Source organism: Camelina sativa, chromosome 10 (assembly GCF_030686135.1).
Source record: "Camelina sativa cultivar CO46 ecotype springtype chromosome 10, ASM3068613v1".
NCBI classification, from domain to species: Eukaryota; Viridiplantae; Streptophyta; class Magnoliopsida; order Brassicales; family Brassicaceae; genus Camelina; species Camelina sativa.
In genome coordinates this window covers 11,673,631-11,694,351 of record NC_141889.1, presented here as the reverse complement: position 1 = coordinate 11,694,351, position 20,721 = coordinate 11,673,631, and the positions used below count along the sequence as shown (strand labels likewise).

The 20,721-nt window shown below is 34.7% G+C and overlaps 3 protein-coding genes and 2 pseudogenes across 4 annotated transcripts; 3 read left to right on the top strand and 2 right to left on the bottom strand.

The window, feature by feature from the left end:
* The first annotated feature begins 208 nt into the window (after positions 1-208).
* On the top strand, positions 209-1,992 carry LOC147936008 (uncharacterized; annotated as a pseudogene).
* An 864-nt stretch (positions 1,993-2,856) lies between these two features.
* On the bottom strand, positions 2,857-5,410 carry LOC104718709 (putative protein phosphatase 2C 55 pseudogene; annotated as a pseudogene). Its single transcript, XR_015568604.1, has one exon. The product of XR_015568604.1 is annotated as a putative protein phosphatase 2C 55 pseudogene (transcript).
* A 1,614-nt stretch (positions 5,411-7,024) lies between these two features.
* Positions 7,025-11,168, top strand: LOC104718708 (putative glucomannan 4-beta-mannosyltransferase 1). The gene is made up of 10 exons (XM_087469380.1): positions 7,025-7,392; positions 7,479-7,826; positions 7,932-8,030; positions 8,478-8,730; positions 8,836-8,946; positions 9,392-9,528; positions 9,667-9,780; positions 10,095-10,294; positions 10,390-10,572; positions 10,886-11,168. Exons 1-10 carry the CDS (start codon positions 7,327-7,329, stop codon positions 11,031-11,033), a joined length of 1,659 nt encoding a protein of 552 aa, XP_087325506.1. The 5' UTR covers positions 7,025-7,326; the 3' UTR covers positions 11,034-11,168.
* A 3,197-nt stretch (positions 11,169-14,365) lies between these two features.
* On the top strand, positions 14,366-17,249 carry LOC104718707 (putative glucuronosyltransferase PGSIP7). The gene is made up of 4 exons (XM_010436496.2): positions 14,366-14,773; positions 15,702-16,168; positions 16,262-16,409; positions 16,549-17,249. Exons 1-4 carry the CDS (start codon positions 14,562-14,564, stop codon positions 17,087-17,089), a joined length of 1,368 nt encoding a protein of 455 aa, XP_010434798.2. The 5' UTR covers positions 14,366-14,561; the 3' UTR covers positions 17,090-17,249.
* A 1,411-nt stretch (positions 17,250-18,660) lies between these two features.
* Positions 18,661-19,709, bottom strand: LOC104718705 (zinc finger protein ZAT9-like). The gene has a single exon (XM_010436495.3). It carries the CDS (start codon positions 19,506-19,508, stop codon positions 18,882-18,884), a length of 627 nt encoding a protein of 208 aa, XP_010434797.1. The 5' UTR covers positions 19,509-19,709; the 3' UTR covers positions 18,661-18,881.
* Between the last annotated feature and the right edge of the window lie 1,012 nt (positions 19,710-20,721).

Below are 20,721 nucleotides of genomic sequence, written 5' to 3'. Positions count from 1 at the left end.
TATTAGGTCCAAAAATAAACAACATAATTAAAAGACTCCTCTCATAATAAATCATTTAAGTAACCTAATATTTTGTTCTCACTTCTCGTTCTCCTCGGCCTCCCGTCTCTTTCATTTCTTTCCCTCATCTTTCCTCTTCGATTCTTTCTCCACTTCTTCTTCATTCTTCTCTTCCATGATATGGTAGAATTTTTTTGATCTCAAAATCATGTCGTCGATGGTGTATGTGTATTCTTTAGGATACACAAGCAAGTTCACCCTCTTCCATACCCTCAACTTTATATGGATATCGCCCACTGAAGACCTTATCGATTGCTCCTACGAGGAGATCCTTCCATCTCTTCTCTTTCATGTACAAAGCTCCCTAATATGGTAGGTAAAACTCTTCCTTCATGCATGCAATCACAACATCAAAGAGGCATACATCGTTGTTAAACTTAAGCGTAAGATATTTTTCGCCTATTTCTTCTTTCTCTTCTTTCTCACTGATCTTCTTCACCACATTTGATCAAACTTTTGGACACCCCAACATCCTTAAACTTGAAAGAGAGATTTCCTACCGCTTCTGAATCTCTCTCAAGTCCTGAACCACCCACAAACCCCCCCCCCCCCCCCCCCCCCAAGAAAACTGGATGATGCAATTTTTGAAGGATGCATTTTGGAAATTTTGAAAGAAGTTGTTTTTCTTAAGAAAGTTTTGAAAAACACGTTTAAGCACATGGACCATCTTTGAAGGATGCATCCTTAAATTTTGAAAGGTTTTGGTACAGGTATGTGTAAGCACGTCGACCATCTTCCATACCCTCAATTGTAAAAGGATGTCGTAGGATGCATTTTGAAAGAAGTTGATTTTGTTAAAAAAGTTTTGAAAGAAGATGATTTTTTCTAAGAAAGTTTTGAAATAAGTTGATTTTGCTAAGAAAATTTTGAAAGAAAGTTGATTTTTTATAAGAAAGTTTTGAAAGAAGTTCATTTTGCTAAGAAAATATTTAAATAATTTGATATTTTTCTAAGAAAGTTTTGAAAAAGTTGATTTTAGTAAGAAACTTTTGAAAGAAATTATTTTATTCTAAGCAAGTTTTGAAAAAGTTTGAGTTGAAAATGAGTTTTTAATGTGAAAATGTGAAAACCGGTCGTATAACATGTGTAGAGTTATGATACTTATTGTACATTGATTAAGATGCAACAAAATTAGAATCGGTGGATCAACATTAGATACTTATGATACTACCTTTTCTGTCTTAACTTAGCAAAATACCATTGGTTAATTAGCTTTTGCAGACCCGCTCAAAGCAACTCCGAGTGGATCAACATTAGAATCGAAAACCCCTGCTTCAACTCCTCCCGAGTCATGTTCTCCAAGAAAGATGGCATGTTTCGCATACCCGCATCTGGAGGCCACCTCATAGGATCATGGGATCTCGTGAACCACATTCCAAAGTTCTAGAAGCTGCGATTTGAAAACCTTCCTGAGCTGACCAAGACCAAACGCGAGCTTTTGCATTCGTGTTGCCCCAGCGAACACTTGGTGGAGTCGCCAACAACCGGTGAAACTTTCTTGGTTAAGTTGTTCAGGAAGGCCATTAACATCATCCACCCTGTTGCTCCCATATTGGATTCAGAAGGTTTGAAAACAACAGCGTTGATGGTGTTCAAGCTTGACCAAGAAGGAAACGCTGTTTACACTCAAGACATTGGAGACCTCTGCATTTTCCTCTCAATTTCTGAACCTTTCTGTGTCCCTGCTAGCTCCTTTCCCGGGGTGTCCACTAACTGCGTCAAACTCTATGACTCCTACGAAACCGGGCATGTCGATCTGGCTGTAGGCGAATACAGTGGTGGTAATTCTGCATTCAGAACCCCTTTCTTTTTTCCACCTCAACATATATAGACTAGTTGTTTCGAATTTAGTGAGTCTTTGTTTTTTTTTCTCTTAACCTATCAAAACATTTAATCTATTTTATGGATGGTGTTCTCTGTTGCGTAATTTCATTTGAGGTGATATTCTCTTTTTTGTCCGGTTGTTGAGTAAACTATATATGCATATGCTCTTGGGATCTTTTTGTTGCTTTTCAATGTGAACAAGTTACTTAAGCACTTCTGATCAGATCAGGTTGACATGAATCTGAATTTGTATTATTGTGATAATATATTCTTGATATATATATATATATAGCTCCAATGGGACCAACGATCTCGTTTTACCCGTTTTGGTTTTCCTAATACGGGTGTTAGGAACTGGTGGTGTGACCATTAGAAACAGTATGTTTTTGGTTAACTCCAGGAGCAGGAGCAGGTGCAGGTGTGTCCATTATTATCCAAAGGTACATTTGCGCATACTTGTACTAACTAACATCATGTACAGTCTGAAGAATACTCAAAGCTTGACAGATGAGATGACACACTGAAGATCTACACCTCACATTACCAACCGAAAGAGTCGCAATATTGGTGACAGTAGATGAAGACAATCCATGTTTGAGGCTACGAGGAAAGCTGTAGTTGGTTCTAAACTTATGTGTGTCTCACATATACAAAATATACCCTTCAAAAATTGCTAAGGTTGTTGGTAATATTTTGGCTTGTCGCTGCTTGATTGCAATTAAGGAACAATACTCCACTCCATCGTAAGTAAATTTTATTCATATTTGTTATGTTACTTTATCTTTCTCAGAACAAATTGACTCGTAAGTTGAGACCTAACCCCTTTTTTGGTCAACTTGAAGGGCTAAGCTTAACTATAAGATGTTAAAAACTTTAGCAAAACAAAATCATGATTGAAGCCACTTCGACGGATTTATTAATTGGATTGGATAGAGAAGAGAGAAATTAAAAGTCTTAAAAAGGTAAAACATGTGACAAAAAAGACTCCACTGGCTTTTTTACTGTGGGCGTGTTAACAGATTGAGTGAGTCGGTGGGTGTGAATCAAGGACTAATCCAACTCAAGGACTCTTTCTCTTTTATTTACATATATATAAAAAAAATCAAATATAATCAGAGGAGAATGCTCACAAACCACCACCAAACAAAACAAGAGAGGTCTCTGCAAAACACAAACCTTAAAAACTCAATACATCAACACGTCTCTAATTGTCTCTTCATCAACGTTTTCCTTCTTCTTTCGAAGCCGCCACATAAGAGACAACAACTGTAATGTCATCAAGCTTACCTCCGTAGTATCTAAAGCCAGCATCTTGTGCTGCTGTCGAGAATGGAGTTTGTCTGTTTTTGTCCTGTGCTCTTTGGCGAGCCAATGCTGCAATCTTCTGTGCTGTTACTTGAGGATCTATGTTGGCTCTCACCGCATGAACCACTATGGCTGTGATCTCGTTGTTGTACAGGTTGTCGAACAACCCATCCGTTCCAGCTATTATGACGTCTCCCGGAGCGACAGCGACAGTAAAAACCTGACCCGAGCTTGGCAAATCGCCGTTTCTTCCACTCTCCAGCTGATAGGTGAAGTTGAAGTCATGCTGTTGAACCGGTGAACGGAACACCGTGTGCCCTTCACGGACTACCATGAACCCGCTATCTCCTAAGTTGATTGCATTAAGTCCTTGGTTGGTTAAGGCTATGATGCAAGCTGTTGAAGACCCTAGTGACTTTGTGCTAGTGTGAGCCTTTTCCAACACTCTTGCTGGATCAATCGACCCTTTAGGCTCGTCTTGGATTGCATTCACTGAGTTAGACATAAGCTCCCGAGAGTAGTAACCTGCATCAATACCAAGCTCTGCCCAACCTCCCACACCATCTGCCACGCCCAACGCTTGCTCCTCTGCACAGATAAAGTGAGCATCCTCTCCCCCAGTAGCCTCTTTATCAGGATGCGGTAGATAACACGACCCCGAGACAAGCTTCAGAGGCTTAGTACAAAGCTTAGCCGCTACAGAATCAGAAGAATCTCTAACCTCTTCCTCAGTGACAGAGTTATCAAGCGAGACATCAGGAGCATTCCCAGCTGATAAATGATTAGATAGTGAGCTATGCAAGCCTCTAAATCCCAATCCTCTTCTTTGGTGATTCATGCATATCCATCTCTTGGCACCTCTATAAGCAAAATACGCATAGATCGTAGACTTTTCAGAGTGATCTTTCCCTCTGAGTCTCATACTGATTCTTCCACGGTTAGGACCGTCTCCACATACCATACCAACACCAAAACGCTTCGAAACAAGATGATCAGAATGACGATCCGCAAACAAGGATTTAGAACCTAAACTAGCCATTGATTTCCCCGGAGCCTTCGCACTGGGGTCCGAAAGCAAAAGATCAATGTGATATCCACAGACCTGAAAGGCTGGACCAGATACAGAAGGAACAGAGAAAGTTCGAGAAACAGCACCAACGACAGAAAGGTTCCTCCTTTCGTTAATCAAAAGCAAATCAGAGCTCGCAGGTTCTAGAGACCCGTTAGGGTTAGTAAACCTAGAGTGCAATCCCCTATAACCCCCAAACCCTAAATTCGCTAACCCAATCAAAATCTTAACTTGTTTCTGAAGACCTTCTCTCACAGTTAACATCTTAAGCACAAACTCGAAACCCAGTAATAATTATAACCAGAGATATAGATAAGATCATATCTTCCTAAGCATCACTATTTTTTTGCGTCGATTGATCCAACACAGACCCACAAAAGGCAGAGCTTCAAATCCAAAGACGAATTCGGAACTTACCAAAGAACAAAAATCTTCTCTTTTTTCACAACCCTTCAGGCTTCAGAGCAGATAATGCGAAGATAAAAATAGGGGAAACCAAAAAAAAAAAAAAAAAAAGAGAGAAAAAGATTAAATTTTGAAAAGAGAAATTGGCTAGAATCCAGATGGAAATTGCAAGAAAGAACCCTAGCCAAATCTGATCTTTTTTAAGACAAAACACAAATAAAGCTGGTGGTCAAAAGCAACTCGCTTCTCTTTTTTGCTTGTTCTAAAAAAAAAACAAACCAGTAAAAAATTTTAGAATTGTCTCAAATCCTTTTTTTTATTCTTCTGTCTGCGGAATGAGAGAGAGAGTTTATGAACGCGTGGTGGGTACAGAGATGATCAGACTGTTCCTCTCTCACATATTTTTTGATATAAGTCATTCTCAGCCGTTAGATCATTGCTTTGGCAATACATCAGCCGTTTATTAAATTAATAATAGAAAATAACGAGAACACCGAGTCGTGGAAGAAAAATATCATACCGATTACTGGGCTTATAAAAGCCCATTGAAGTATCAACCAAAGCCCATGTGACCAAGAGCTTCAGAACCCAAACATTTGTGGTTTCACTTGAACAATATTTAGAAGAGAAACAAAATTTTCTTTTGTACTTTTGAGTTCAGAAAAAAAAAAAGGAGGCATAGTTTGCACATAACATTGGGAGTATATTCAAAACTGTCCAAATTTGACATGACTTTTCGAAATACTATTGGGTGCATGTGAATCTGCATCTCCTCTTCTACTATGTCTGCATCCCACCTTTGGAAGTCACAATCACATCATTTTAGACCGCTCTAACATTTTTACTTATTTCATATTATTTAAGAACTGAAACAATTTCTGTGATGTTACCGTAGCCACACACAAAACGTACCTTTTCTTTCCTCTTAATGACGACGAACTAAACCAAGAAAATGATTAGGCCCTAATAGATAGTCCATTCATAGGGTTTAAAGAGTTTCCGCTTTTTATAAACTGTGATACATGAGCTTCTACTCCCCAAATTATTAGAGGCTCATGTATAATTAAATTAAATTTAGCGAATTTGTGAAACAGAATTCTCAGTACTGATATCATTAACACCTTAATCTAACTTTTATGTATGTGGAATATATCGGTTTATGAATTCGATAGTTGGTGACTGCTACATCATTGACTAATTTTATTTAATTATTACTAAAATACTAAGTAATCATGAAAAATTGTTTAAAAAGATAACTTGGTCATTCATTTGAAAGTACTGATCGACTGTAGTAAATCTATACCATATAAGTTCATTTAATTTTCCATTGCTAAAAATACAGGGGGCAAGGCAATTGGGACGCACATGGGATGTGAATTACACTCACAACTTTTTATGAAATAAACAAAACAAAAAGGACACAATGATTTACAAGTGAAACGATTATATCTCTAAACTGATAAAAATACAAAAAGAAACTAAAAGTTAACAAATAAAATAAAAACCAAGCGGTAATTAGTTGGAAAAAAAAATGGAGTATGATCGTTTTTAACTCGCGTTATTTTCTTCTTCTTTCCGACTTTGATTTTTCAGAAACTTTTTCATTTATGCTTGGTCAGTTTAAAATCTTGTCATGCTTTTATATTCGTTGGATTAGTCGGGATTGAGTTTATAGCAATATTTTCTGAAAATAAGAGTTAGATACTTAGATGTTATATTTATATTTGCCATTTTCTACTGAAATTATTTTACACAAAACATGCATCTTTTTATCCTAAAATATGTATATTATTACAAAAAAATAGCCACTTTTTCAAGAGAGTTAAAATATACCATTTATATTTATTATAGAAATAGGGTCTTTTCACTGTTTTTTTTGGTCAAACGGGTCTTTTCATTATAAAATACATCTAAACCTTAAAAAAATCATATATATGAGCCCATTTTGGAAGGTCTTTTTCTGTATATAAATATTGAATATATGCATATAATGCATTTGATTACTAATATATATGAAAAACTAATCTCCTAGCTATTAGTACTACTACATATCAAAATCTAAGTTTTAGTTTTTAAAGAATGTTTGGAGACTATTTAGCGCATTCCTCTGATTGATGTTTATTTTCTAAACTCTCCCCACTTCTAATTGGCAAAATATCAATCATGAATGCTAATTCATGTGTGATTGATATATATATTTTTTAAAAAAATAGTACAAGTAAAAATGTAATTACAAAAATACATACAACGAATAGGCGTACTGGAACGTCAGTAGATTACAAAATACAACTAATAAAATGCATGCATGAATCACGTGGAAAAATCTAAACAAAAATTATGAGGAGGAAATTATTCCTTTTTGTTGCGTTCCCTTCTGTGGATACCAGCTTAGAGAAGCTGCGATAACGTTTACGCCCTCGTCCACTGAAATTAGAATGCGAGGAAAAAAATAAAGAAAAATTAGAAAGTTGGAGAAGGAGACAAAACCAGTCAATTTTTTCACACACAACAACAACAAAAAAAAGTACAAACCAGTGAATAGTAAAAATACATGACAATTAAAAAATAGGTCAATAAAAAGGGTCATTTTGTGACAAGAAAAGAAAATATCAAGTCCATCACTTCTCCTCTGTCGAGCTTCAGTTATAGAGCAGCAACTAGCTATGTCTCTATTTCTGAAGCCCTTCCTCTTCCTATACGACACCACTCTTAGTCTCCTCTTACTTCTGGTAACTCATAGCTCCCCTCTCTATAAGTAAATAATTTATTATTTGCTGTACGTTAACTAAATACTTATTTCTCGTGCATGAATTAGTTCAATGGATGGAGTCTAGAGGATGCAGCAGCAGCCCAACAGAGGCTTGAGGCAGACAACAATGCTGCACAGTCGTCTGAATGGTTCCATATGCAATATTTGTGGATAAAAACGAGGAGTGTTGTACTAGTTCCCGTTTTCAAGTGTTTGGTGGTTATGTGTTTGGTATTATCCATCATAGTGTTCTTCGAGAGTTTTTACATGAACTTTGTCATACTCTTCGTTAAGTTATTTAGACGTAAACCCCATAAAGTGTACAAATGGGAGGCCATGCTAGCAGATGTCGAGGTTGGACCCGATAACTACCCAATGGTTCTTATCCAAATACCAATGTACAATGAAAAAGAGGTATATATATAAAATACCTTTATTAATTAAACTCTCTGCTATATCTTAATATCTATAACGGGACCTATCACAGATTGATGATACCTGATCTATGGTTCGTTGTAGGTCTATCAATTATCTATAGCGGCAGTTTGCAGTTTGGTTTGGCCGTCGAGCCGTCTAGTAGTTCAAGTTGTAGATGATTCTACGGATCCGGACGTAAGGGTAAGTAGCTTATTTTTTGTTTTTTTGGAGATCAGTAAGTACGTAGCTTGTTAGATATATATATATATATATATATATATATATATATATATATAACTTTGCAATGTTCTTAAAATTGGTCGCTTAAAGTGACCAACACAATTCAAATGTGTCGATTTTGGCCAAATAGATAAAAGATAGAATTGGTCAGATAGAAAATCAATTGTATAAATGGAAAATATAAGTGTACCTTATTTATGTACAATTCAATTATCATAAGTTTTTGATTAAATAATATAATAGATGCATATATTGTATAGTATGATAATTGAAAGAGGGAGCCTAACATTTAATTAACATTATGACTTATTGATTAAATAAAATAATACGACGATTCGTTGCATTACGCGCGTACATATTTAGATGCATATATATTGTATAGTATGATAAATTTGAAAGAGGGAACAGGAAGGTGTGGACGTAGAGATTGCAAAATGGCAAAGCCAAGGCATAAACATAAGGTGTGAAAGGAGAGATAACCGGAACGGTTACAAAGCCGGAGCTATGAAAGAAGCTCTTACGCATACCTACGTCAAGCAATGCGACTTTGTGGCTGTCTTCGATGCCGATTTCCAACCTGAGCCCGATTACCTTACCCGCACCATCCCGTTTCTCGTCCACAACCCTGAGGTTGCTCTAGTTCAGGCTCGATGGATATTTGGTATATGCTTACAAACATATGTATTATGAATTAATTGGTTCTGATCCATGCAATTATGGAGATCTTTAGGCTTTTTAATATTAATGAACGGAGATTTTCTTGCAGTGAACGCGGACAAATGTTTGATGACGAGGATGCAAGAGATGTCCCTAAACTACCATTTTAAGGTCGAACAAGAATCAGGGTCTACTAGACATGCTTTCTTTGGGTTTAATGGTATGAATTAATTTCCAAACCGTATTTAAATAACATATAATTTCTATAAAAAAATGATGATAAGAATAGCCAAATATAAGGGTCACGAACCACGCACTAAGCTACTGATAAACCTACGCATGGTAAAGCCAACTTAAGTATCAAATATCTATAAAAATTCTTTTGGGATCAATCCACAACGACGACGAACTCCAACGATTACCAGCATATAATCTAAGGGCCGGGAGAGGATAGTTTAGCTAGGAACCTAACAAGGAAATGAGGAAGTATACAAAGAAGAGTATAGTAGTCACTTTCACTTATTATTAAGGGAATGTGCGGTTATAATTTGGCCCCATAGATTTTTCAGTTTAGACCCATTTTAAATACCATGTAGGCGAATAACTAATTGGCCATACGACTCAGATGTTTGGGACCATGACAAATACATATAAATAAATCTTAGGAACCGCGGGTGTATGGAGAATATCGGCACTGGACGCAGCAGGAGGATGGAAATCAAGGACCACCGTAGAGGACATGGACTTGGCTGTTCGTGTTGGTCTTCACGGCTGGAAATTTGTCTACCTTAACGACCTCACGGTAACACATGTTTATATATATGAGAAAGTTAGTAAAGTTACACCACTCAAAACCATGCGAAGCCACAAGAATAAATACATTATTCTCCTTTTGCTATCACAAACAAAAACAATGAATGGCTAATTTGGAGGTTTGCAGGTGAGGAACGAGCTTCCAAGCAAATTCAAGGCCTACAGATTCCAACAACATAGGTGGTCCTGTGGCCCGGCGAATCTATTTAGAAAGATGACGATGGAGATCATTCACAATAAGGTCCTTTTTTGTTACTTTGCTTCGTTCAGGCCCCTCCTGTTAGTGACTGAATGGTCCTGTGTTCTTTTTTTTTTTTTGTATTAATGAAATTAGTACTAGATTTTTCTTTTTGTTGTCTCTAGATGAATAGGACCCTGATAGTGATAAGCAGGTTGTCTTGTTTGAACTGGTGGGTCATCTAGAAAAATACGTTTCGGTGACTGATTGGTTAGACCGTTAGAGTCTCCACATCCGTGGGACTGGAGTAGTGTGATATGTACGGTGTCGTATATTAAATCAGTTTGGCTAATTAATATTTAATTAATTTGGAACAGAGAGTATCAGTATGGAAGAAGTTCTATGTGATCTACAGCTTTTTCTTCGTAAGGAAAGTGGCAGTACACTTCTTGACATTCTTCTTCTACTGTATTGTTGTGCCAACAAGTGTCTTCTTCCCTGAAATCTACATCCCATCTTGGTCTACCATTTACGTTCCCTCTTTGATCACTATCTTCCACACCATGGCAACTCCAAGGTACCTTTATACCTTTACTTGATTTAATTACTCATTTGTATAATCAAGATTAAACTGTCTTCAAATTGATGCATGTATAAATTTGAATCAACTAGATCCTTCTACCTCGTGATATTCTGGATCTTGTTCGAGAATGTAATGGCTATGCATCGAACAAAAGGAACTTGGATTGGCCTACTCGAAGGAGGAAGAGTGAACGAATGGGTTGTGACCGAGAAATTAGGTGATGCTTTGAAGAAAAAGTTACTCCCTGTCCAACGGAAATCTTGTTATCAAAGGTGAGAAAACATATAATTTCATTTTTATGGGATTAATTAGTCACACCAATAAGTTACAAAATTTTCACCCATAATTAATTTCCTCAGATCAGAAAAAGAGCAAGTACAGTAAACTTAGTTTTATTAACAACATTTAGACTTGAGCTCGTGATCTTGAGATGTACTAGTTTTCAAAAATTTCTTAATACACTAATGGTAGAACTATAGAAAATATAATGCCTCTTTTTGTCGTTTTTGTTATATAGTAAGTATTGTTTTCAACAAATACACATGCATTACTAACAAAAAAGACAATTGTGTAATTTTGTTGTAGAATTAACTCAAAGGAAGTGATGGTGGGGGTATACATTTTAGGATGTGCACTGTATGGACTGATTTATGGCCACACATGGTTACATTTCTATCTATTCCTTCAGGCCACCGCCTTCTTCGTCTCCGGTTTTGGTTTTGTCGGAACTTAAGAACCTTCCCCAATTATATAATTATGGGTTAATTACCACATCATTTGTGCATGCTTTATTTATTATTATTTATAGGTACACCATGTTGTAGCTCATATTGTTTGTATAACGAATAAGATGTTTTGTTTGTTTAAATGTGTTATAATGTGTATACATCACGCTGGATTTAAGTTATTAAAAAAAATACACCACTTTGTAATTCTCCCCATTATTTTAATTTGTATCATCCATCCCTTAACTGAAAGACGATGTACGTGCACTAATATATAATTCCACTATTATTCTCTCTAAACTGAGTAGCTATTTGTCAAAATATGTTTTCATATATGTTTGTTATAAAAATAAATATCTATATATCTCCATTTTAAATAAGAAGAAGAAAATAAAACTTAACTGAGTTTTCTGCATAGCTCACCACCTAAGCATTGTGAAAATAATCTTACTTATTTTTGGCAAGAATCTCCCCATCGTGCATCTCCTTCATTTCATGTCAGCGTGATGTCTTTTATATTGTTTCACCGTCGAGCTTGCGGCCTCTGTTAAATTTGTAGTAGCTTTCTGAGGTTTGTGCCATCTCTCATTGGACTTCGCATTTTTTTGTAACTGTCATTGGGCTTTGCCATTTATTTGGTGTAGCCCATTTAATTAAAAGTTTATGTCCGAGTAAACCGAAATATGGAAGAGAAAAAGAAACAAAAACCAAATATATGAAATGAATAACAATTCGGTTCAATTCGACAATGACTTTTTTAAAATCCAACCTTAACCCGAATATAAACTTCCAAATATTGAACCGAACCAAATGGAACCTTCGGAGTGTTCATACAACTTTACTAGTATTTCCAATTTTCCACTAGGGTTCACTGTTTAACAAATGTCACATTTCTGTGGTATTCTTATTTCTTAATTATGTCCCTTGTCAACAATGTGGAGATTTTGTTAACGCAGGGCTTAGTGGGTCTGTTCCAATTCTTACGCTATATCTTTGTGGAAAAATGCCTATTGTCTTTGGATGGATACTAGCGTCCTCTACTGAACTTTAAGAAACAAGATGCAATGTTCTTCTGGCCAACAAGAAAAATAATGCATGATACAGGAAAAATGAATACTATTTTACAGAAAGAGTATGTATCAGAATTCTCAACGCACGCCCATTCAATATCGAATTTTGGGTGTTCAACAACCAGTTTTCACTAGTTCGTTTCGAATATATATAAGCACCTAACCCAAAAATCTCCCCAGTTTTGGTTACACCTCTCCAAAATGTTTTTTTCCTTAAATGTATATACTTGGGGAAAAATAAAAGAAATTGAAAAATAGTAGTTTCCTATTGGCCACTTACAACTACACCCTTTTTTAAGTCTTCTCCAAGTCTCCTAGAAACAGGTCTCTTTCATAATTTTTCCATTACATTTAGTTATCCCCTATATATTAAAATAGAAGCATTTTTGAAGAAAAGCTGGCGTGTTGTCGCTAGAGAGCTCTATGCCCAATTTATTACTTGCCCTTAATATTCTATAATATTACGTAAAACTGTCATTGCTATTCAATTTATATATATACTCAATATTTTGTTCCTATAAATTCTAAAATTATTCAAATATTAATAAATAGTATCCCCAACATATTTTCGAAATTATTTTCAAAACATATGTATTATAATATAATAAAAAATATAACAAGAGATGTAAAAATATAAATTTAAATCATATTTTCAAAAATATAAATAATATTATTTCTTATTGTTTAAAATTTTTCTGACCAAAAAAAAATTGAAATTAATTTTGAAGAATAGATATTAGAAAATCTTTAAAAACAATTTGACGCCATCTTAAATTTATTTTAAACTATAAAATATTTAAACTTATGCAAATCCTAATTTTCAGTTTTCCATATAGAAAATTTCTGATATATAAGACTAATGTATATTAAAGATTCCTTAATTTCAAATAACATATTAAAAAATATAAAATCATATATATATTTTAATATTATTTCTTAAAAATTTTGAGGGATGGGTTTTTATAGATAAAAAAATATTGTAGTCTTTATGGAGTATGGCTACCGGGATGGGTTTGATCCGCTTAAGAATTTAGGTCATTCGTTTCGAGAATTTTCATATTTTTGATGGTTTTTATCCATTTCATAATTTACAAGTTTTATACAATTCTGATTAATCACTAATTTGGTAAACGTTTGATTCGGGTATGTTGTTTTGTGAATCTTAATTTTATGTTGAAACCTTTATTATTTCAAAATCACAAACTCAATGAAACCAAACTAATATAAGTTTGAACTGTAAATGATTTAACAAATAATTATATCTATAAATGTAACTCTATGTGTACATAATATAAAATAAATATTATAATAAACATAGTTTTTGAAATCAATCACGCACGTACGTGCGCGTCCGTACCTAGTTTACATTTATATATGTGTAAAAAACCAACCCCAAGTAATAATAATTAGGAAATATCCTGTGCTTTAGCACATATCAATATTTTTCCAAAAATTAGAATATATTAATAAAAATTATTGTTACGTTTGTTTTAAAAATTTATTTTGTTTGAGACAGTATTTACTTTTAATATTAAAATTGTTTACTAAATCTACATATATCTTTTTTAGGTACTAATTATTTTAGAATATTATTTTTTGATGTATATTATCATTTTCTATTGTTTGTTGTATTTGCATCAATATTTTATGAAATATTTAAAAGTATTAGTTATTAAATTCTAATTGTGAGCAAATAAAATTTATTAATTTATCAACCACATAAATTTAGATTTACCAACCCACTGATGTGGAATATTAAAATACACATTTTTCTTCATATATTGAGTAATATATCTTTGTTTTTTTAATTTCAAATCACAACATATGCAGAAAAAAATCTACATATTTATTTATCATATACATTATATAATAATTCAAAACAATTTGTAAATGAAATAAAAGAAAGATGATAGGAGAATCATAATTTATAATCTTAAAAAAATCTTTCAAATAAAGTTATTAAAATAATTATTTGGATACTTAAATATAAAATCTTACTTTTTAAAATTCTGATTGTTTACCATTTTAAAAAAAATTAATTAGTAATTTTCGTGCATAATTAATTAGATAGCGAATTTTTTTTTTGAATTAATAATTATTTAAACGATTTTATTACTCTAATATTCAATTATATTTTTATCCTTAGCGAAAAATTAAACATTTGTCTTAAAACGAATGGCTTAACAATGTAATTTTTTATATTTTATTAGATTAATTTCTTATTTTTATTTCTCAATTAATATAATAGGATAAAATAATCTTAAAACTTTGAAACAAAACCCAGTTCTTGAAGTCACTTATATGTTGTGTAGAGTAGAGATGACAACATTAAGCATGTGTTTGCAAAGAACTATGCTGTTCTTCTCTTGTTGTGTTGTAATTCTGTCACTTTTAATCATCGAAACGGCAGCGTTTAACGATAAAAACCAGCTTTTTCAGCCGCTCTAAACAGAAAACGCAAACGCGATGACCGCGGTGATGGAGCGAGGGTTAAAGACGAGGCCGCGGCCGGAGCACAAGAACGCTTACGCGACGATGATGTACATGGGAACACCAAGAGACTATGAGTTCTACGTTGCGGCACGTGTCTTGATCAGATCGCTTAAGGGTCTTCACGTGGACGCTGATATCGTCGTCATCGCCTCCCTCGACGTCCCTCTCGACTGGATTCACGCTATGTAAGTGTGCCTCCTCATCTTCTTCCTCTTTTTCTTCTTCTTCTTTTTTTCATCTCCACTCCAACACGCTACCGTTTTAGTTGGTCAGAGAAATAAAAATATAATCTTGGTTTCTTCTTTTAATCAAAGCTAAAACAATATTTTCTAGAATATTTTTTTTACAAGCTCATATAAACTAAACATATTTCATAATATTTGTTTTCATTTAAACAAAAATATATATAGGAGAACATGGAAGAGACCAGACCAGTAATGCGGGAAACAGCATGAAAACAATATTCAATATAGTTTACTATAATTTTTAGATTTGAAGCAACAGGGACATCAGAATATTAAGAATATGCTTAGGAAGCTTTGAGTTAAAAAATAAAAAACTAAAATGTTATAAAAATTTGAAAATGTCTGAACAAATACAGTCTTCGTCGCAGTTTCGTTTCCACGACCTTTTTTAAATTTCTTGTCTTTTTTTTCTATTGTTGATAGAAAATTTCAGCTTACATTTAAAATGGTTTATTTTTTATTTATTTTTGTCAGTGTTGTTAATTAATATTTCTGTATTCAATTTCATATCACCCTTATCTCATATTCAAACCTTATTACCTAGACATGGGTTTAGGTGGAAGTTTGGTGTTTTTCTTTTGTTAGTGAGTGGGGAAAGTGAGTATTTAATTGCTTGTTCATTTTATTTTAAAGAGATTAGAAAAGATAATATTGTTAAAAGGAATAAATGGCATAGCTGTCAAATGCCTTATTATAGAAATTAAAAAGTCTCAGACCTTTTCACAACTTTTTTTTTTTGGTTTCCCTTTTCTGGAATTGGTAAGAAATATATATAATGTTTTCTTTTTTTTGTTGTTGCATTTATACAATAATGCAAGAAATTGTTGATTATATTAGTAGTATAATTTCACACTAATGGGATATGTAGGGAAGAAGATGACGGAGCTAAAGTAGTGAGAGTAGAGAATCTTGAGAATCCATACAAGAAACAAACTAACGTCGACAACAGATTCAAGCTTAGTCTAAACAAGCTCTATGCTTGGTCTCTCTCTGATTATGGCCGTGTCGTTATGCTTGACGTCGACAATCTCTTCCTCAAGAACACGGACGAGCTCTTCCATTGCGGCCAATTCTGTGCTGTCTTCATTAACCCTTGCATCTTCCACACTGGCCTCTTCGTGTTGCAGCCGTCAATGGAGGTCTTTAGAGACATGATTCATGAGCTTGAAGTAAAGAGAGATAACCCTGATGGAGCTGACCAAGGGTTTCTTGTCAGCTACTTCTCCGATTTACTCGACCAGCCTCTTTTTCGTCCTCCTCTAGATAACCACACCAATGCTCTTACCGGACATTTTAGGCTTCCTTTGGGATATCAAATGGACGCATCTTACTACTGTAAGTGGCTACTACTCTCCCTTTTCAGTAACTCCAAATATCTAAAACGTTTTTGTTAATCTTTCTGTGTATGCATGTCATTCTCTTGATCAGACCTTAAACTCAGATGGAACGTACCGTGCGGACCGAACAGTGTGATCACGTTTCCAGGAGCAGTTTGGTTGAAGCCATGGTATTGGTGTTCATGGCCTGTTCTTCCTTTAGGCCTTTCATGGCACCACCAACGCCGCTACACCATAAGGTACGTTTGAATTTATTACAGCCCAAAACCGAGACTAATTAAAACTTACAACTTACAACTACTGTCTCAATCCCATTAGATACATGCTCTCGTTTTTGGGATAAGTATGGTGTGCACTAATCCTTAGTTGTCATTGCAGTTACTCCGCAGAGATGCCTTGGGTTCTAATTCAAGCAGTGTTTTACTTAGGTACCATACTAGTCACGCGTCTAGTGCGTCCCAGCTTGACCAAGCTATGTAACCAACGTTCTGATAAGAATCTAGGCATGATCCAGACAACTTTCAAGTTGGTTGCACTGCTCTTGATCCTCTCAGCCTACATTATACCATTCTTCATCATCCCAAAAACGATACACCCGCTCATCGGTTGGTCGCTCTACTTAACCGGCTCCTTTGCTCTCTCTACCATACCCATCAACGCCTTCTTGCTTCCAATGCTCCCTGTCTTAACACCGTGGCTTGGCATTTTGGGGACGCTCCTCGTGATGGCTTTTCCCTCTTATCCTGATGGCATTGTCAGAGCATTGTCGGTTTTCGGGTGTGCCTTTTGTTGTGCACCGCTTCTGTGGGTCTCCTTTGTGAAAATCACATCGCATCTTCAGGTTTTGATTGACAAAGAGGTTATGTTTTCGCGGTTGGATGAATCCGGAATTAGCCGTGGACTCAGCAAATTGTATTGAGTAAGACGGTGAGATTTTTAATCATCTTGATGGATAGCTACTGTATAAAAACTAAAAAGGTTAGAGAGGATTAACAAAGACATATTTACCCTACGAAAGATAATCACATCACCTTTTATAGCTTTTGATTCACTAAATAAAACACTTTTGGGTTTGGGAAGTTAATTTGCACAAGTAATGGGGTTTATATGAGAAGTGAGAATATTAAAATGGGTCACTAGAGATTCATGAGCCAATACAGTGAGATTTTCCCAAATGCCACTGCACTCCTAAGGATATCATATGATCTATTTTGTCAAAACATACGATGTGTTATGATTCCGAACACCTTTTTTATACAAAATATATTATTATGTGTAAATATGATCGTCACCAAATCTCATATACTTATACCTTTGTAGATCAAATATAGAAATTAAAATAAAAAGGAATTTGGGTTCATATATTGTGTTTGTGTTAGCATGATCGGGTCGGTGTCGGTCCTTATTTTCCAACGGAAGCTTAAAGCGAAAAAGTTGTGCCACATGTCCGACCCTTTTAACCTCTGATATGACCAACGATCACATTTACCAAAGTTACCCTTCATCTAATATTATATTTCCAATTGTTCAGGCAACAACATATATTTTCTTCATAAGAAAATTACGTACTAAAAAAGTTAAAAACGTACTTATTATAAAAATAAAAAAAAAGACCTTTCGTTTAAATTCTGGTGTCGATCTGTCAGTGAATAATTTGTTTATTTTAACTCTGAAAGCCAGGCAAGGGTAAAACATGCAGAAACGTGAGTTTAAAGATGGCCTTCAGTGCAGGGATACTTCTGTCATTAAATTAGGACGTTACTTAATAATGGTGCCCATAAAAAAAGAAGAGTGTTGTGTGGTTTTTGTTTTTGTCAAGAAAGAAACATAAATGGTTCTGTTTTGGTATCAAACTACTACTACTAGACAGAGTTTACACAGATGCAGCTGGCGACACAAACTACACCACAAACAAACTAGGAATTAACGAACCAAATAAGTTACTATCCTCTCTTTTCTTTTTTTTTTTGTTTTGTCAATAAGTAACTGTCTCTTTGTTGTTTCAAGAAAAAAAGTAGTAATGCATAAGGTGGTGGATATAGACCGATTTTATGATATACGACATTTTCTTTTTTTTTACCCGTAGATAGTTTCTCACAGGGTTAATACATGTTCAACAAGAGAATTATACTTATTTTATTCATTGTATTTTAGTATTTTATGTGAAATATCTCACTCTTTTGGGTTTAGATATTATGAATATTTTATTATGTGACCATATTTTGGATGGTTTGAGTCTCACCACAGTTTATATACTACGGAGCAAGAATAATATTTACATTATCTATAATAGCTAGCACACACACACTTGTGTCATAAAAAAAATGCAGTTGAAATTAAATAGTTCCATTAAAAAAAAGCATTAATAAAAATCAAAGATCCAAGATCCAAAGATCATGCAAAAGAATCATCTCAAGAATTTCAAATATCAAAACGACATAACAAAGATCCAACAAACAATCAAGAATTATTATCCATGACCCCCAAATATTTCACGAAAAGCTCAAATTGTTAAGAAAACTTGAAACAGAGCTTGCTTCTTTTTGTTGTTGTCTTACATCAAAAGTACATTGTTTGATAATATCATTCCAAAGGTTCCAAAACCAGTAAACGGTTTTTTTTTTTTTTCCTACTAAAGAATAATAATCTTGAAGACAAACCAACCCATCAAGATTCTTTGATTTTCGATGTTATCTAATCTCTTGAAACCTTTATATGGCTGAAACGACGGTGACAGCTTCGGTTTCTTGCGGTGGAGGAAGATTCAGATCTATCATACAGCGGCGGAGCTCCGGGAAATGTATTTTTTCCGGCTTTGTCTCTTCTACTACCTCCGATGCAAAAACCGGTTTAATCTCAAGCTCTCTTGAATCTCTTGACAGCATCATCAAACACATAGCTAAATCTTGTTCCGGAGAACCATCAGAGACAGAACTCGCCGGTTCCGGTGACTCGTGGCTCGTCTTCTGCTTCTTCGAGTTCTCACAAACTCTCTTACTACTCTTTTTCTTCTTTTTCTTCTTCTTTGAAACCTCCGCTCTGACCCGTTTCTTTACCGGGGATCCGGACTCAGGTTCGGTCTCTGTCTCACTGTTGTAAACGGTGGATGACTCAGGATCCGGGTTAAAGACCCGGAAGCTCTTCCTCGGGTTCTCACGCAAGCCGTAGACGAGAGATTTACCGTCGGAGGAAGAGCAAGAAGATGAAAGGACCGAGTCAGCGAGTTTCTTCCGAGTGGACGGTTGGGATGAGACCAAGTGAGACTTCATGTGACCACCAAGTGCTCTGCCATTACAGAAACTCTTGGAACAGAGCTTGCATTTGTGTTTGTTCTGCATTTTTTTTTGCCAAAGAGAACAAGAACAGAACAAAAAGCAAGAAAAAAAAAAGAAACCTAAGAAGACTTTAATAAGTTTCTTTTTTGTCAAATCTCTCTTTCTATGTGTGTGTCTCAATTTGATTAGAGAGACTGTTGTAAGTGTGTAGAGAAGAGAGAGAGAGAATGAGAGAAGTTAATAAGAGTAGGTAACAAGCATTCCTCTCTTTTTCACAAACCCCCAAAATTAACAATTATGACTTTTTGGTCCATACGATAACTACTACTAATGATACGTAAAGATAAGTTTTTTTGTTTAGTTTTAGTAAAAAGAAAAAAAATTAAGATTAAAAACTATACTATTTTTAATGCTCGGCTGACAACGATAACCACCAAGTGAAGAATCTCGAGTTAATGCAGAAAGATTAAAATTTGAATTATTAGTTAAACTACAAAGGTGGTATTGCTTAAAAGATAGATGGACTCATAAACACAAAGCACAAAACAAAAAAGCTGTTGTTTTGCTTCTTTAGTTGATTAATGACTTCTTAAAGCAAAAAAAAAAGAGAAAACAAAAAGAAGAGAGTTTCTAAGCACAACGAAGTTGTATGTGTGAATTATGTTGGTTGAGTTAGTTGAAGGAAATGTAATGGCAAAATCGGTTGAAGCGTCGAGGTTCTAATGATATAAACGATTGTATTAGTTGCATTGATTTATTAATTGAGCGTTGAGGTTTAAATGCTGAAATGTCATTTTTAAACGGTTTAAACGTTTTAATAACTTGATAGTTGATAGTAATGAGTTTTAACAGTTAAAAGTTGAGACACTAATCTAATCATCTTACAATGTATATAATTGTACTTAGATTGATATCCTTTAACATACGATGGTCGACCCATAAGGTGATTGAATGACTACACAATGATGATAGGACAAGGTGCAAAGTACGTTAAAACCATTCATTCCACGTCCTAAGGTTTTTTTATTAGGGGCGTCCAGTCTCATTTCGTATAGTTTGTTCGTATTATATAAATGTGAAACGTAACTGAAGTTTGTTTCTGAATCCTGTTTTACATTAGTTGTTTATCCGACAGGTTTTGCATTCAACTCCAATTTGTTTAGCTGAATTCAGAACTCTTGGCTGTCGTTCATCTTTTGTTTGTAACCAAGAGATTATTACTCATTTGCTCTTATTTAAAAATTCCAAGAAAGAGACAAACAAAAAAAAGTACTTG